The 18,768-nt window shown below is 42.2% G+C and overlaps 1 protein-coding gene across 3 annotated transcripts in view; it reads left to right on the forward strand.

Moving 5' to 3' along the window:
• Positions 1-18,768, forward strand: part of LOC311234085 (gamma-adducin-like) — a 70,519-nt gene that overhangs the window by 25,512 nt on the left and 26,239 nt on the right. For all 3 annotated transcript variants that reach the window (XM_084321192.1, XM_084321194.1, XM_084321193.1), the window contains exons 3-8: positions 81-225; positions 5,242-5,396; positions 5,716-5,796; positions 9,381-9,530; positions 9,853-9,996; positions 18,455-18,553. In XM_084321192.1, coding sequence (XP_084177318.1) covers positions 81-225; positions 5,242-5,396; positions 5,716-5,796; positions 9,381-9,530; positions 9,853-9,996; positions 18,455-18,553 — 774 coding nt within the window. The remainder of the gene's footprint in view (positions 1-80; positions 226-5,241; positions 5,397-5,715; positions 5,797-9,380; positions 9,531-9,852; positions 9,997-18,454; positions 18,554-18,768) is intronic.

An 18,768-nucleotide genomic window follows, 5' to 3' on the forward strand; every position in this document is an offset into this window, starting at 1 on the left:
TCCAGGGGGACGTTTTCAATGGATAATATTTCCCTTATTTGGTTCTGTTCAATCCATCATCTAATGTATTTGTTTTCCAGGTGTTCAAAGATGAGTTGGAAGGCCTGATCCAGGATCAGATGACCAAGGGCAACAACCCTACAGGTCTGCTGGCTCTGAGACAGATAGCTGACCTGATCATGGCCAGCACACTGGGAGGGGTCGGCTCCTTAACTTCCCCCATCAGTGAGTGGCACCGTGTGTGTGTGTGTGTTGGAGGGAGGGAGGGGGAGAGAGAGCATGGTTGTGTGTGAGAGAGAGATGGAGAGTGACAGAGGGGGTGAGCATGGTTGTGTGTGAGAGAGCATGGTTATTGTGGCTGATATGAACAAAATGTATTGTACAAATATCACGGTGTAATACGATCTAACCATGTTTAGGAGCATAAGAGCTTTTTTGAAACACCCAGTTCTGGTCAACAGTGCTATTATTATACAGTATATATTCATATTGTGCACCACACATACAACCACAACACTTTTCCCCCCACAACACTGTCTGTACAAACTTGGTATTTGTGGCTGGCGATCACATACCCGTTTGCTCATCCGGTAGAAACAGTGTGTGTACATTTATACACATCACCACCGGTGTATCCCCCCCCCCCCCCCCCCCCCCCGTATGGCTCTTATGCTCCTAAACACGGGGCGACAGTGGTTCAGGAGGTAGAGCAGTAATCCAGAGGTTCCCGGTTTTCGATTCCCACTCCTCCTGGGCAGCGTGTCGAAGTGTCCTTGAGCAAGACACTTGACCCATAATTGCTCCCGATGAGCAGGTTTGCACCTTGCATGGTTGCCTCCACCATCGGTGTATGTCTGTATGAATGTGTGAGTGAGGGGCCTTTCTCACTCACTACTCGGGGCCGAATCAGCGCCGGGTCGTGCCCAAAAGGGGTGTGTCTGTCTGAGTGGGAACGCTCACCCCCGTCCCCGCCCCCGCCCCCCGCTGATTCGTCCCCGGGGGCGGTGAACCTGGGACGCTTGAAATAGGTGGTTTCGAGTGCGCGCCGGTGGGAGCGGGGGGCGTGGTGTACAAGCTTGTACCAAAACACGGGAGGCTTCTGTATCAACGTGCTGACACACACAGCGTCGTTACTGTCATGCTTCATGCTTGCTTGAATTTTGGGCAGATAAAAACACACAGCAACAACTGGACAATGTTCAAATGCATTTATTTCTATTAGACCAGTGGTGCCCAACCAGTCGGCCGTGGTCGACCAGTAGATCAATGACATGCAATATAATTGCCAAGAGCGATGGGATAATGTTAGCTGCTGAACAGGCTAAGCTAACTAGCGTTAGCCGTTAGCTTAGCGTTTGCCACAATGCTATACTATTATACTGGCATATTCCATTCACGTTAGCATGTAAGCTAACAAAATCAGCGCCTATGAGACTAAACTCCGCTTTTGGTGTTCAATTGTGTTGATGTTAGTTTTGTTTCATCAACAAATGAGAGGCAGAACACACAGTGAATGTATCCGTTTTGTTTATTGCACGTTCTTTGCTGAAAAATAAGTGCTACAGTGGCTATACTAGACTAGTACTAGGCTAAGCTAACTAGCGTTAGCCGTTAGCTTAGCGTTAGCCCTGGGAAACGCTCAAAAGCGAACTCTACAACACCATCCATTCGTGAGAAAAGGGGGTGGGTTATATTGACAAGGCTTGACAACAGAGGTTCAAATAATTCATATTTATTGGTTATTTGTTTTATTTTATATCAGCATCCAGTCTCCACCATGTCTTCCTGTTTACATTTTCGAGCGTGACATCATCGCCTACGGCAAGCTTACAAGCTCAAAACGCAAACCGTAAACAAAACCCAGAGCGCACCAAGACTGAGTGTGTACACAAACTAGAGGGGGGGGGGGGGGGGGGGAGTTTGCATCAGATCTCGGAACGGACTAGAACGGAATGGAACTGAACCGAATGGGTGAGTGAGAAAGGCCCCTGAATGGGTGAAATGTGAGGAACAAATTGTAAAGCGCTTTTGATAAAATCTCTATTTAAATGCAGCCATTTACCATTTATGTGTGCGTCGGCTTCTCTGCGTCTTGATTGTCATGTAATTTTTTTTCTCTCATCCCAATTTTTGTATTATCCAATTCTTCCCTCCCCTGTCTCGAACGTTGCTAGACCATGCCACCCACTGGTCGGCTGCAATGTGGACGAAGCCTTGCATCACGTGTCCCCTCCGGTACACAAGGAGGCAGCCGTCGCATCTCTTCACCTGTACAGCGCAATCTCTCAGTGGCGAGGAGTAGCACGTGGGAGGCTCACGCTGCCCCTGATACTTTCCTGATTCTGCTGTACAGGCACACCAACCGACCTGTAGGAGTCGCTGTCCACAACGTCCGATTCCCACCCACCGGCTTTCCCACCCCCTAATACTGCCAATTGTATTAGTATGAACGACCAGCCAAGCCGGAAGCAATGCAGAGAGCTGGGCTCGAACCCAGCATCTCCTGCGTTAGTGGCCAGCGCCTTGCCCACTGCGCCACTTATCTGCACATTATCTGCACATCTTGACTTCTCCGTCTGACTCCAATTATGTGGCCTGAATATCCTCATTGTCAAAAGTGGATTTGTCAGACTCTTGTGACATTGAAAAACTCTCTAAAACTGCTGAAAAGGCAAGAACTTGTTGACGGCATTCTTCATTGTGAATGTTTCTATTAAGTAGACCACATGCCCGGGCCGGATAATGAATTACAGCTGTCAATTATATTACCCACGCCCGTGTATTAGCAGAGGTCACAGAGCAGCCGAGGGCTAGAAAGATACATTTTCAAAAAGTTGGAATGTCAAAACCGTTGAAGGAGAGTAATTATAGGCACATCAAGCAGGTGCGAGGCCATCAGGAACACGGCACCAATGAGCCGGGGGGGATGCCTGCACACTCGCCACCCCAAGCCACAAAAGTTGAATAATGGCAAAAGTTTCGATCCTAACCCCAAAGAAGGTCCAAATAGGATCGAGACGTCGTCATTAATTATTCAACTTCTGTAGCTTGGAGGAAGTGTGCAGGCGTCACCTTTTTCATTAACTCATTCGGGGCCAAACCCGAGATAAGTCGGGTTAACTCGCCATGCGCTGGGCGCCAGACCCGAGATTTCTCTGGTTTTGGTCGTTATTTATTTTATTCGATATTTCCTTTCATAATTCATCCATCCAGCCTGATGTTATCATTGGGAATGGGTCTGAGATCGCAAACATCCAATACCGCCGCCTAACGCCTTGCAGCCGCTATTGCACTCCATTTGAAACGATGTGGCTTGGTGTCTGGGCCGAGCTGCCGCGTGTGGGCGGGGTCTAAATACTCCGGCAAGACAAGCGGTTATAACTGATGCATTGACGAGGGTCACCCCCCCCCCCCCGTTCATGTTCAATGCTGGATTACGTTGGAAACAGTATCGCGATCAGTATTTGGAATGGCGATCAGATAATTGGATTATTCTTTTTGCAGTACATCATAGACGAGGTAAGGACTATATGTTATAAATTTTGCGTTGATCCGATAATTCTTTCCCCGCGTGTGTCTGTAATGTACTGTGTAGCGTATTCCGTTGGTGGTGATCGAAGCATAGAAAACGACCCCCCCCCCCCCCCCACCCTTTCATGCATGCATGATAAAACATAATACCGATAATCTAGCGTTGATTTCAGATTGATTATTGATCCAGGCGAGGAATGGCACGATTTATAATGAAATGCAGTAAAACGCTGTTTGGCGGCGTTTCCTGGGATTACACAGAATCACTCTAAAACTATACTCATATTCACCACGGTATAAAACGGAAATGTATGGATGAAAAAAATTATCAGTTTTTTGCATCTTGACCAGAGGAAACTCAATGACAATCGACTATGTTATTAGATCCATAGCTATAATATTTAATATAGTTCTAGCACTGCAAACACCGGCATTTATCCCCATTGAACAAAGCGCTGGCACACACGGCCATGCGACCTCTGGCGTCCAATGAGTTAATGTCTAAAATGGTTGTGAGCGATGTGAGCGCGGGCTTCTGCTCCACACGGCATTGAAGCTGTTAAGACGGAGCTTTTATAAAGTTAATAGTCACCGTCGAAGTGGCCAGTGAAGGACGTGGGGTTCTGTTCTGTGAAATGCCCTTTTAGAGTATGTTCTAAAAAAAAAACCGGAGCCTCTTATTAGAACCACCACTTTCATGATTCGACTGTATATACAAAGGGTCCTGGGATGGTCTCATTTTAAATGCAGGATATTTATTTTTTGCAAACATTTTAACCACACGTTGACATAGAAACTTTTAATAGTGCAGTAAAGGGGGAGGGGAAAAGTCTGGGAAGCAACCATGTAAACATACATGAAACATGTGGCTGCTGGCTGATCCTTTGCATCCGCTTCATAGTGAGCTTGACGAGCTTCCATCTGGAAGGCGCTTTCAGAGTTTCCTCAAAAAACATATTTAAGTCTTTCATACCAGATGCCATTGCTCTGAGACATTCTTGGCATGCTAAGCGTATTCATTTTAACCACGGTACTAGTTATGTACCTGAAGCTCTGTTATTTCTTTCTATGCATTGTGCTCAGCTGTTGTTGTCTATGTTGTCTGAGCCTGTATGTTGTCATTGATGATCACATTTTGTTACCCTTGTGTCTCTAGATCACATTTAGTTACCCTTGTGTTGAGATCACATTTTGTTACCCTCGTGTCGAGATCACATTTTTTTTAATAATTTTTTTTATATATACATTTATTTATTTAACCAGGAAGTCCCATTGAGATACAAGATCGGTTTGGGAGAGGGAGGTAAGGGGTTTTATATTGTGTGTTGTGAAGTTTAGACTTCAGAGAGGGAGAGTAAAGTACAGAAAAAAGGTACCGTTGGGTACCGGTATTGATTCCCAGGTCAAAAGAAACATTTTCAGGCTCTGTGTCCTGAAAAGACTCACCGCGTAGGCCAGATGCAAGCCGCATTTTACAATAAACCTCTGTGGGGCTGCTTAAAAAAATATAATTATAATCTAAAATGTAATCGCAATCGCAATATCTGTCAGAAAAATCGCAATTAGATTATTTCCCAAAATCGTGCAGCCCTAGCCTAGATCACAATTTGTTACCCTTGTTTCTAGATTACATTTAGTTACCCTTGTGTCTTATCTCTGTTGTACATGTAGAGCACTCGGTGTAAAATGCTTTATATCTTTTTGGTCTAGGTCCTGGGATGGTAAGCCCGATCAATGATTTGTTCGGTGTCGAGTCCTCATCCTTTTCCAAAGGGGAGAAACAGAGTCGCTGTAAGCTAGCCAGCCTATACAGGCTTGTTGATCTCTTCACTTGGGCTAATTTCACGAGCTCATCATACATTACTGTGAGTACAGCCTCCCTCCATGATGCAACACCAGCGCACACATCCGCTCATATGTTGCACTCAGTATTATTTATAGTAATATGAGTTGTGCTGCTTAAGGCAAACATTATGTACTCAAGATGTCTTGAGGAACAGTTGGGACCTTTTTATAGTGAGTTTACAGTCACAATAATCTTTTAAAACAAGTAATTGATCTATTATCTACTCCTCTATCCTTCATATAATCATTTAAAAAAAACATGCCTTTTTTAATACTATTCTTTTTTTTCCCTTTTTTTATACTTTGTGTGGTATTTTTATTATTTGTTTCCTTTTGCAGGTCAGAGTAAGCAAAGAACAGGACCATATTCTTATCAGTCCACAAGGTCTGTCTTTTGCTGAGGTTACGGCTGCTAATTTGGTAAGAACAATGACAGCATTTGTGTTTTTATATGGCATCCGTAGGCTTGCATGGGTCATGAGTTCTTGCTAAAAATAGGTTTGTTTTTATATCTTTCTTTTTACATCAATATACAGTAGATCAGATGTGTGCAATCAATGTTATGATGAATGTATTTTAGAAGACTTTATGGTGTGACTATTGATTTGGTACGGAGTAGTATAAATTCATCATGCTTTGATTGATGTCCAAAGTGTTTTTAGGTGCCTTAGGTCTCAACTAATAACTCTTACCTGGTAGGAAACCGGCACATCAAAAACGAGGGTGACTGATTTCTTATGTGAAATATTGGTCTATTTTATTGTACATTTTGATCATGTATACCGTACTTTTCGCACTATAAGCCGCACCTGACTATAAGCCGCAGCAGCTAAATTGAATGATGTGTACATATATAAGCCGCACTGGACTATAAGCCGCAGGTGTTTTAATGTTTAATTACCATATGTAATTAGCATTGGGACACAATACTGTCGGACAAATAACAAGAATTAACTCATTTACAAGTTGTATTAAGCTTAGCAAATAAGGGAACAGATAAATAACATTTCAATGCATTCAAAAAAGCAAAATTTAGATTTTTACATTTTCGGGTTTGGTCACGTCGAGTCACATATAAGCCGCACCATTATATAAGCCGCAGGGTCGAAAAATTGGGGAAAAAGCCGCGGCTTATAGTCCGAAAAGTACGGTAGGTTTCCTACCACTTAAGGGCTCTACATGCTAGAGCAACTGCGACGCGACTGCGACACACAACTGCAACACAACATGGTTGCAGATGTCGCAGAGGGTGTTGCGAGGATGTTGCGTACCTATCCCCAAAATCTAATCTGAACAACCGTTGCGTTGATGTTTGTTGCGTAGCATTGATTGGTTGGTTAGTGAATGGGGGCGGGGCTGTCATATAATAATATTGGTTCCGCAGGCAGGAATACTATCCTCGATAGTTAACGTCATTTATACAAATGGAAGTATTGATTTATTCTCAACGAATCATTCAAAAAATATACAGTTAACTGGAATATGTTAGTTATTTACACATATGTTGGATTATGTAATTGGTTTGTCATGACAAACCAACAAAAAATCGCGAATTAACCGGTGTTTATCCTATAGCCCTAGTTATCATTTCAACAAAGTGGAGCTGCAGGGGAAGACTTCCATAGCATACGCCTTCAAATCCTCTTACCTTGACGATTAAAAGCCTCCACAATTTAGTAAACAGTATACCGTAAATCCTCTAATAGTGGAGGGTACTCGAATAAAGGACGGGCCTCTTATATAAGCCGGGGGTTCGATAATTTAAATTTTTTCGTGCCGTGATATAGAATGAGAAACTCTTGCCAATGCAAATTAAGTGCTGCCTCTCTCTACACTGACTACATTAACGTTTCCCTCGCGTTAACATTAGCGTTAGCTAACGTTGTCGTCATAGCCAGATCTGTGGTGTCAGCTGGATGATGTTGGCTTGTTTTGCAAACGTTGGTTAACGTTCGCTATCTATATGGCGTTGGCAGGCGGGGCTGGCGTTGTCCAGTTGACATTACAGATCATGATGGCTATGATAGCGTTAGCTAAAGCTACTGCATGTTATCATCAACTCGATTCGACTCAGAGTCGAGAAGGTACCACACGCTAAATCGACCCCGGACCCCGCAACCTATAGACAGTTCCAACTTCAGTGTGTGAATTACGTTAATCCACCACAGTTTCACCCTGACAAAGCAAATACTCATGTCATCTGTATATGTTTATGTCTAAATAAAATCAATCAATCACAATTACAATTGGCCAGTTTGTGATATTAAGGCCTGCCTCTTATATAAGCCTCTCTCTAATAAAGGCCTGGTGCTCTTTGCAGCTGAGGTAAATACAAGACCCGTCCTATATTTGAGGATTTACGGTACCCATGGCTGGTGTTGATATTTTACGATGCCAGCTTGTGAGAATTCGTTGTACTAGCCACCCAGCTAACATTAATGCCATTCAGAATTTATTAACATAGCTACAACAACACACAGTAACGTTAATATAATTACATGCATCATTGTTTACAATGAATGGTGGGGCTAATCGAAAGGACTGGACACCGACAAGTTAAACGGCAATCAATTAATTTAATACAACAGGTAGTTCCAGCTGCACTATCGTGCCTCAGCAGCTCTTCCTCGAGTGCCTGTAGCTGCCTGCATTTGCACAACGGCGTCCATCCCTGCTGCTAGCTAACGTTAAAACGAACCTAAAGTTAGTTGTTCACCAACAATCTCAACATTTGTATTTAGCGTCAGTTCAAAAACACAGAACCGGACTACACAAGCCCCTAGCGATAGCAGCAATAATACTTCCGATCGGGGGTTTTCAAAATAAAAGAGACGTCTAAAACACCGGAAAGACGTTTATTTTGTACATTATCTAACGTTAAAACGAACCTAAACTAACGTTACAACTAACCTAAAGTTTAAACTAACGAACGAACAAACAAACTAAATATAACTATATTACACTATATACAAGAACACGGGCAAAAACAAACATAAACACGGCTATTATATGGGTTGTTATCAATGGGTTGGTTGAGAAGGGTTTCATCTATCTAGGGAACCTAGCTACATACAGGGTACAATGTTGCATAGGCTGCGCGTGGATGTTGCAGAAGCATAAAGGCAACATGTCTGCAATATTGTTGCGTTGTCGATGTTGTGTCGCAGTTGCTCGAGCATGTAGAGCCCTTTACTGTACTTGAATATGAATATAATAATTAATAGTAACTTTACTGATGGCCTCAGGCTATGCTAAATGAAACGCATCATTGTGTTGTATTCACCAAAGAGGCCAAGGAAAATAAAAATAATTTTTTTTCCAGCTTTTCCCCAATGGTATATTAAAGTTATGCAATATTTATTATTACTATTCATAATTTGTATTCCTCAGGAGTAGCAGTCAGACCTTTTTGAATAGTGTGCAGTAGGGCTGACCTTTTGCAATTCGAAGCTTCAGGGCCGAGATTCGATTTTAATTCGAAACTTCGAGATAAAAAAAATAATAATAATAATAATAATTTTCTTTTTCTTTTATTTAAAAAATTTTTTAATAAAAGATTTATGTTGTAGGACTTGTACAGCACTTTGTTCAACTTTGTCAGTGCTGTAAAGTTTAAACCTTTTAAAATCTTAGACAAACAAAACACTTTGCTTTCATGAAATATTGTAAGCCATCATTTGAGGCTTTATAAAAGCAGCACAATGAACACAAATCTGTCGGTGCCAAGTGCGATCTCATCTTAAATAACAAATTGCTTGTTGTAGTTAACAAAGAAAGGCAGAGTTGATTTTGCACAAAAAAAAAACTCATTCTTATTCTTTTTAATAATCAAATTTTATTTTCATATTCGAATCCCATGCCCATCGAACGAAGCTTCGAAGTATTTAAGACAGCCCTAATGTGCAGTAAATGTCCCTACTAACGCAAAGTCAATTAGAGACTTAAAATGGTTATCATTCTGAATTCGATCACATCCCTCATTTAATTGGTTTTCTGCCTTTTAGGTGAAAGTGAACATGATCGGTGATGTGGTGGACCAAGGTTCTACTGAGCTGGGGGTCGACAGTTTCGGCTTCAGTCCTCACGCCGCCATATACTCCATGCGGCCCGACGTGAGGTGCATTGTACATATACACACCTCGGCCACTGCGGCTGTAAGTATGCTCCAAGCTAATCAGCCACGGCACAAGTTCCAGCTTAATCAGGCCATAATAAGTCAGAGCTGAATGCAAATTTGGGGGAATTTGGAGGAAGAAAGAAATTACTTTAAAGCAGCCACCTGGAAGTCGTAAAACAAGTTATTTTAAGATGCAGGCCCTTTTTTTTATATGCAGCATTAGAAATTCTTTTGAGGTTTGCCCCGTAACTGCATGATACACATTATTTTCCGCGTGTCGCCGGTGGCATAAAATGTGCCCTTGGTTAGTTGTTGGCGGGCGCACGTGGTCACAGTTGCTTTCATCCCGCGTTAAACAGGTGTCTTCCATGAAGTGTGGAATCCTGCCCGTTTCCCAGGAGGCCCTGCTGCTGGGCGACGTTGCCTACTTCAGTTACCATGGCTGCCTGGATGATCAAGAGGACAAGTTGGAGCTCCAGAAAGCCCTGGGCCCTACTGCCAAGGTAACGTCAAACCACCAGGGGCCCCGTAACGTGACAACAGCCTCCCCCGTCGCCCGTGTTAGAGATGGGTACCACAACCACTTGTCGCAAACGGGAGGGGAAAGGAAAACAATAATGAGGCTGACGCTGATGCGAGCGGACGTCTGGCCGTGCGGCGAGTCGCCTGAGACCCAAGCGGCCTCAACTGTGACTTACTCCCCCATGCTCACTTACTCTCTTTGATCGAGGGGTACTACTAAAGTACAAGTACAGTACAACGAAAATATGTTTTGCATCCAACCAGAGTGCAAATGTAACAGTAAAGTGCAATAGTAATATACAATATACAGGTGATTAAACTGGGTACAAAAATATTCTGGGTGTAGTGCTAATCGGATGTACAGAGTTGTAAGAGGTATAAAGACAGTATGGTCGTAGTCATACTGGTCAGCAGCGTAACTAGTAGAGTAGGTAAGGGATATGTACAGATATAGATATAGTATCTACAGATATGTAAAAATCATTATGTGCAGGTATGTACAGACTAGAGCTGTCCCCGAAGCCTGTTTTTGGGATCCGAACTTCGCCAGGGTTTTTCGAACGGAAGTGCGAACCATCGTTTTTAATCATGCAAAAGATTTGCTCCTAAATAATTATTCTGGTTTAGTACTGTCGAGTCTTCACGCACATTTACACATATAACGTAGCGCATATGCACATATTGCTGTGGTTATTAAGAGTAGTACTCACTGGTCACGGGAGGCTTCAATAACGTTTGGAGGGTAATCCATTTTGTGAATACATTTGTTGAAACAACATCTTTGTTGGCCGACGGCTCCTGCTATAATGTTAGCAAGCTAAAGGGCTGCGCTCTGCATAGCTTAATTAACATGCATAACATACCTGTGTAACGTTAAGTAACTTGTGTTCCGCTGGCAAAGTTCAGCATCACTGCATACACTTGGTTTAATCCAAATGTCCATTCGGAAACGTTGTATTACGAAATAAGACGGGTGAGTGTGAGTCACTCAACTCTCTTTTTTGGGACGGTGACCCCTCATTTGATTAGACTGTGTTGTTGTGTCTGTGTTCGCACGTGACTTTCAAATTATTGTAAACACAACATAGTACTGTGATATTCTGATATATATCACATTCTGATATATATTTTTTGTGTACATTATTTTAAATAAAAAATAGAAAAGGTTCGAACCCATTAACACATTGGACGCCAAAAACGAGTATACTCGTTATTAGGGATGTCCCGATCGCCTTTTTTTGCTCCCGATCCGATTCCGATCATGTGATTTTAAATATCTACCGATTCCGATCGTTCCCGATCCGATCTTTCACATTAGTAATAAATTTTGACGCATTTTTGTCAGAAACTGGCGGAGCAAGACAAGTCCCTCTGTTGGCTATAGTCCCTGGAGGGGCGCGAGCGCAGCGGCTCTTTACATTCACCCTGAGAAATGTGCTTCATGAGAAATATTAAAAATTTCAATATATGTTTGCACATTAGTATACATTCAGTGTTCGATTTACGGTCTGAAACGCAGACGATAATCCTTAGTCACAGCAAATAATTGACGTTATCCAGGTGAAAAGTTAGTCTGAAAAGTCCGCCTCCAGGCTCCAAACTGCTGCTTCATGAGTTGTTCCTCCACACTGAATGTCGTCCTTGCAAACATTGCAATTGCTGTTGGACTGGCTTGACTTTCTATTTTAAAATGCTTAGTTCCAACTTCCAAACCTCTAGCTGCTCAAGTGAGTGGATAACAGTGTTTCGGGAGCGACGTGCTGTACTGTTGTTGTGATGTGAGCGTGTAGCCGATCTAAATTAAAGGGAATGTGTTTGTTGCAACGGTGTAAATTAAAGGGAATGTGTTTGTTGTGGACAATTATTCTGCTCTGTGTGACAATAAATACATTAATGATATATTATATGTAATTTAAAACCAAAACTAAGGCCTCCGTATGAGTTTAAGACGTGAACATGGTCATGTTTGTTGAATAAAAAAAAAATAACTTTTTTTACTGCAGATTTTTATTAAATTTTTTTTTCGATCCCGATCCTCTGAAAAGCATGTGATCGGCGCCGATCACGTGATCGGATCGGGACATCCCTACTCGTTATTGCCCGCCATGCGTTGTGCGCCAGAAACGAGTTAACTCGTTTTTGGGATCAATATTTAATTTTTTCGCCATGGCATTCATAATTCATCCAGCCTCCCTCCGGGACTGCAGCTGGACCCTGTCTGATATTGCAACGCCTCAATACCGCAGCCTGGTGGATGTCGGGCGAGTTACACTCCAAACCAGAAGTGGCGCTCTGTGCATAGAGGAAATTCCTCCGGCAGTAATATCTTGTAGCGTGGATCTAGATACACACTCGAGTGCATGGGATCGCTTTTGAAACGCAATAATCAATATGATTTCGGCGTTTATTGCGTCATACAAGCGGGAAATGGATCTAGCAGATCAACGTCAAATAATTGGAATATTTTTCCTCCAGTCTCATCGGCGAACGGTAAGAGGAATATAACGTTATTTTCAGCCCCATTGTTTATTAATTTCACGGAAATCCATCTGATCAATGTATCAACCCATAGTAAGAAAAGACGCTACTGACGATCAAGGAATTATAAACGACCCCCCCCCCCCTTTCCTTCACGCATGATGAAGCATAATGTATACCGATCATATACATAATTTTTTTTTAATATAGCGTGTATAGGAAAGAAACGCCAATCGATAATCTATCATATGCGTCAGGGCCTATAACTCGTTTTTGGAATTACAGCAGAAAAGATTAAAAACAAACACTTATATTCTAGACGGTATTAACACAACAATGTATGAATGAAAAAATATAACGTTCCCACATCCTGAACGATAGATAATCGATGTTGAATGGGCCATAGTAATGTCAATATAGCAATACAATTTAAAAAGTTATAGCCCTGCAAAGAAGATAAACATCTCCATAGGCTTTCAACAGTGGCAGACTGGGTATATTGATGGATATAACCCATGGCACCCAATGTGTTAACCATACAAACATTAACCAACCATACAAACATTAACCATACAAACATTAACACATTGACGGCCACAGGGATTAGACGGGCCCACTCTATAGGACCAGTTTATCATAACAAGGTTTAACTATGCGTGAGGGTGTTTGTAGAGCTAAATCTATATTTTAAATTATTGCTATGTGTCCACTCTCATTGTCAATTGACACTAAACCTTCCCTTCAATATGCCTTAAAGAATTTTTTTTTTCATCAATACGTTCCCATTTTATACCGTGATGAATATGAGCGTTATATCGGAATTATCTGGGATAATTCCTGCAAGGCTAGTTATAAGGCGCTAAGCTAATAACGTTAAATCGATTGGCGTTTCGGCCCTACACAAGCTAGAGTTAAAAATCCAAATGCATTTGATCGGCATTCGTTATTGTAGCCTAATACACTGATCGGCTGGTTGGCTATGATAACAAGGCCTGATCAGCATGAAATCTACGTGAAATAGCTCTCACCTGTGGCCAGTTGGATCCCAAAAAGGATTTCCCAGTTATTGATCGCCATCTGGTAGATCGATATGTCCATTGGCTGATGCTATATTCCTTTACTGCATACTGAATTCCGCGTCGCAAAAAGTATTCCAGGCGATCGGCTGAAGCCCTCGCTTCAGGCTAACAGAAAAACTAGGCCTGAATGAAAAAAAATAACATCCGGTGTGAAAACAAGGAGTACTCCATTCTCGAGACAGCGCCACTACCAGGATCTGGCCGGTAATGCACTTTTCCGAATCCCAAGACTAGGGTATATCTGCAGTGCCGCTCCATGACATTGAGTAGGTTATTAAAACATTAACCAACCATACAAACATTGGTCCTCATTCTCGAACATGTATGTAAGTACCTTTGTAAATATCTTGGTAAAAAGTTTGTACTAACACATTTACAAAAATCTTCCTCCGGATTCCTGAACGCGTAAAACGGTCTCCGTAAGTGGCCAAAATCTTCGCAGCTGGGTTTCCATGAATGAAAAACGTCACACATTCTTAAACTTGAAACGCGGTCTCGTACACCTGAATTTGCATACAGACATGCAGGGATTAAAGCGCTCCGTCTTGAGACAGATTTCCGTCAATTTGATTCGGAGTCGTGGCAGATTTTCCGTATACAACCTGGTATAATATGATTTGTAGCCAATCAGCGGCTTCAAACATGAGGAAAAAGGGAATTTTTTCCTGCCGCGCCAAGCAGTCATTGGTGTTTGGGTGTGCGAACTGATATTGACAACAATAATGGACGCAGGCCACGCAGCGACTCGAGAGACAGGATTACGCTAATAGTTCGTTGTTGGAAATGTATAATAATCGCAAGATACTTTCAGACAGTGGTGGATCTAACTAAATGGATTTATGGACACATTTATGCCCGGACCAGCAGCGTGACGGCTCTCTACTGGTCTCAGCCTGTTGTTATGATATGAAAATGTAATTGTAGTGCTGTCAGATCCTGATACGGGTTGTCTTTTCCTTTTAGCTAATGCTATTAAATAAAAATATACAGTGGAGGTTAAAATACGAATATGACTTTGCCTGAAAATTCAGTCAGGAGATGTTTTTTACATGACTCACCCCCAATTGACTTGACCATAAATCATAGGCTGACGCTACATTCTCTTTAAACATATAAATGTTAAAGGACAAAAGTAATAGATTTAATCACTTGTTTTATTATTCTTTTAAACTTGGTCTGATCGACCTTCAGCATACATAGACAATGAACAGGCAGGTAGATCCAGTAGCAGAAACGCATTCACATCATTAGGCTATGTCAGAAAACACATGTGCACAAATCCTGCATTAGGCCTACTTTAGCGGACAAACCCCAAACAAAACTTATTTCTCACGCGTTGATCTACCTCTGATACTCATCGGAGCCCATATGAGCGCGGAAACTTACCGTTTAGCTAGTAATGCTATAAGCATGGACGTGCGCATACTAAAAGAAGTCTCCGATGTGTCTAAGGTAGATAAAATCGCGAGAAATAAATGGAGATGGGCTTGGCTCTACGAAACGGGGTATGATAACAAGCCTTTTTAGTTCATGGTGCAAAAAACTAAAAGAGCCAGGTGTGTGTTTTTGCAATGTATGCCACAGGAAATTACAGTATGGCAGTAATGGGAAAAGGGTGCTAGCTCGCCATCAATCAGAAGCTAGCCACAAGACTCGCATTCACGCTCTCCAGCACACAGCCTCCCTGCCTGGTGCGACAACCACAACAGTAGGGTCTATAGTCACAGTCGGGACAGTAGGCGCTACAACACGGTGGTCTCGAGACACAGTCAGGACAGTAGGCTACAACACAGTGGTCTATAGTCACAGTCGGGACAGTAGGCGCTACAACACAGTGGTCTCTAGACACAGTCAGGACAGTAGGCTACAACACAGTGGTCTATAGTCACAGTCAGGACAGTAGGCTACAACACAGTGGTCTCGAGACACAGTCGGGACAGTAGGCGCTACAACACGGTGGTCTATAGTCAGTCAGGACAGTAGGCTACAACACAGTGGTCTCTAGACACAGTCAGGACAGTAGGCTACAACACAGTGGTCTATAGTCACAGTCGGGACAGTAGGCGGTACAACACGGTGGTCTCGAGACACAGTCAGGACAGTAGGCTACAACACAGTGGTCTAAGGTCACAGTCGGGACAGTAGGCGCTACAACACAGTGGTCTCTAGACACAGTCAGGACAGTAGGCTACAACACAGTGGTCTATAGTCACAGTCAGGACAGTAGGCTACATTACAGGGGTTCCCAAAGTCGGGGTTGCGACCCCCAGGTGGGTCGCGAGCCGCCGCGGGGGGGTCGCCAGATGATTAAAAATAAATAAATAAATATGTCCAAATGCAGTCAGGCCACTGAACTTAGAAGCAGGCCAGGCCAGTGTTTCTAGTTGCACCAGCGCAATAGTTAGATAACCTAGGTGGGGAACAACCAGGAGATCACTGCAACTTACCCAAGTTGGAGAACTATCTCTCTTGCTCTCACACACACACAAAGGGAGCCGCATGTGATTGGTGGAGGCGGGACCCTTACAAAAAACTGCTAATCATTGACACATGCTAGCCTGTAATAATCCCCCCCCAGAAAAATCTACTTTGCATTTGATATATTGCAAATATATGCCATCACACACACTGGCATTTAAAGGGTTAGAATTATTAAATGAATATGTGGTGTTATGATCAGGGCTGAAGTTGAATAAAAGATTGTATTTTGTATCAATTACAAAAAAACTGAAAATCCATAAAAATCTGTGTTGTTGCTAATCATACATTTTAACAATAATTTGTGATGCCATCACAAACACTGGCATTTAAAGGGTACAAATTTAAAAATTAAGTCTTTGTAACAAAAAAAATCCTGATGGGGGACCCCCAAGACCCCCTGCTTAAAAAGTGGCCTGACTGGGGCTATATTTTGCACTATATTTCCTGGCCTGAATGATTTCCCCAGTCCGGCCCTGGTTAAAAGCCTCCAATGCTTATTAGTGTGTGTGCATTTGAACATTTGCATGTTTCAACCATACATTTCCATTTATAATTTTTTTTTAATATTTAACCTCCTATAATAGTGGGGGTCGCGGCTCTCTGACACCGTTATTTTGGGGTGGCGGCCTGAAAAGTTTGGGAACCCCTGGGCTACAACACAGTGGTATATAGTCACAGTCAGGACAGTAGGCTACAACACCGTGGTCTATTATGTCACAGTCAGGACAGTAGGCTACAACACAGTGGTATATAGTCACAGTCAGGATAGTAGGCTCTATAACACAATGGTATATAGTAGGGCTGTCTTAAATACTTCGAAGCTTCGTTCGATGGGCATGGGATTCGAATATGAAAATAAAATTCGATTATGTAAAAAAACAAATATATATATAATTATTATTATTTTAATTTTTTTTGCAAAATCAACTCTGCCTCTCTTTGTTAACTACAACAAGCAATGCTGTTTGTTATTTAAGATGAGGACTCTGCACTGACAGATTTGTGTTCATTGTGCTGCTTTTATAAAGCAATCAAAGCAAGGTCCGATCGGGCTGTAATTTACGTGAAAAAGCTCTTACCGTGAGCCGGTTGGATCCCAAACAGGATTTCCCAGTTATCGATCGCCATCTGGTAGATCAATATGTCAATTGGCTGATGCTATATTCCTTTACTGCATACTCAATTCAGCACCCCAAAAAGTATTCCAGGCTACATGCTAAAGGCATAGCTTCAGGCTAAAGTCCACCAATGATGAAAAACAAAAAAACACCGGTCTGTAACAGGGAACACTGCATTATCGAGACAGCGCCCCTACAAGGATCTGGCCGGTAATGCAATTTTCCTAATCCCAAGAGTAGGGTAAATCTGCAGTGCCGCTCGGTGACATTGAGTAGGATATTACAATGGAATAAAAGCCAAAACAACCTTACCACGTATGGTTGGCCCTCAAGCGTTGGATCCGAAACACGTATATATACGTGGTTGGCCACAAATGTGTTAAAGGCGAAGGAGGCGTGTGCAAAACAGCGAGAGGGTCAGCATTGCATCTGCACTGTGCTGATCCATTCAACAGGTAGCATGAAAGCGATTTGCGACTTGGACAGCCTGTTGTAAGTAATCAGTAAAGTAACTGAGTTACTTTTGAAATAAAGTAACTAGTAATGGTAACTAACTAGTTACTATTTATCAGTAACTAGCACAACACTGCTTGTTGGAATGTTTCTTCACTGGCTCTTACAATTTATACAATGAGCAATGTAAAATGAAATAAAACCAACAATAAATAATATCATGGAGAACAAGATGGTATATGGAATATTAATAGTCTAGTCCACTATAGCTACATAACTGTATAAAACGCGATTGTTAATGATACAAATATTGTCGTATTTATTATCATTATAATAATTTAATTCCACGGATGTCTGTAGGGTCGAAGTGACGCAATCCCCAAGGACTTCTCCCTCAGACAGCTTTTGAAAACACGGGCGCACAGCGGTTTGTCCGATTTACGACTGCCTTTTCGAGTTCGTAAATCCTACATAGATCCTACAATGACTTTACAATACGAAGCCGTTAGAGTGCCGAATAAGTTTGTAAATCGAGTTACGAAGGAATTCCTTTCACGTATGTCCGTTTGAGAATGAGGACCATTAACCATACAAAGATGAACCATACAAAGATGAACCATACAAGCATTAACCATACAAGCTTCAACCATACAAGCATCAACCATACAAACATTAACCATACAAACATTAACCACACAAACATTATCCATACAAGCATTAACCATACAAACATTAACCATACAAACATTAACCATACAAACATTAACCATACAAACATTAACCATACAACCTCCTGTTCTAACTTCATTGTGCTTCCCATTTATCTTTAGGTGCTGGTCCTGAGGAACCACGGTCTGGTTGCTTTGGGGGAAACCATTGAAGAAGCGTTCCACTACGTTTACCACGCACAGCAGGCTTGTGAAATCCAGGTAGATTGTTGTTACTGGCACAGCTTTTGACTGCTAACTAGGGGTGGGAATCACCAGTTTCATCACGATACGATATCGATTCTTTGGACAACGATACGATATTTGCCGATATCACAAAGTCTGCCACGATACGATTCGATTCAGGTGCCTGCGATCGATATGAGGCGATATTATGTGCCCATTTAACACAATCAGTCACATTTAGATCAACTAAA

The sequence above is a fragment of the Notolepis coatsorum genome (genome assembly GCF_963971535.1).
Source record: "Notolepis coatsorum genome assembly, chromosome: 9".
Classification (NCBI taxonomy): domain Eukaryota; kingdom Metazoa; phylum Chordata; class Actinopteri; order Aulopiformes; family Paralepididae; genus Notolepis; species Notolepis coatsorum.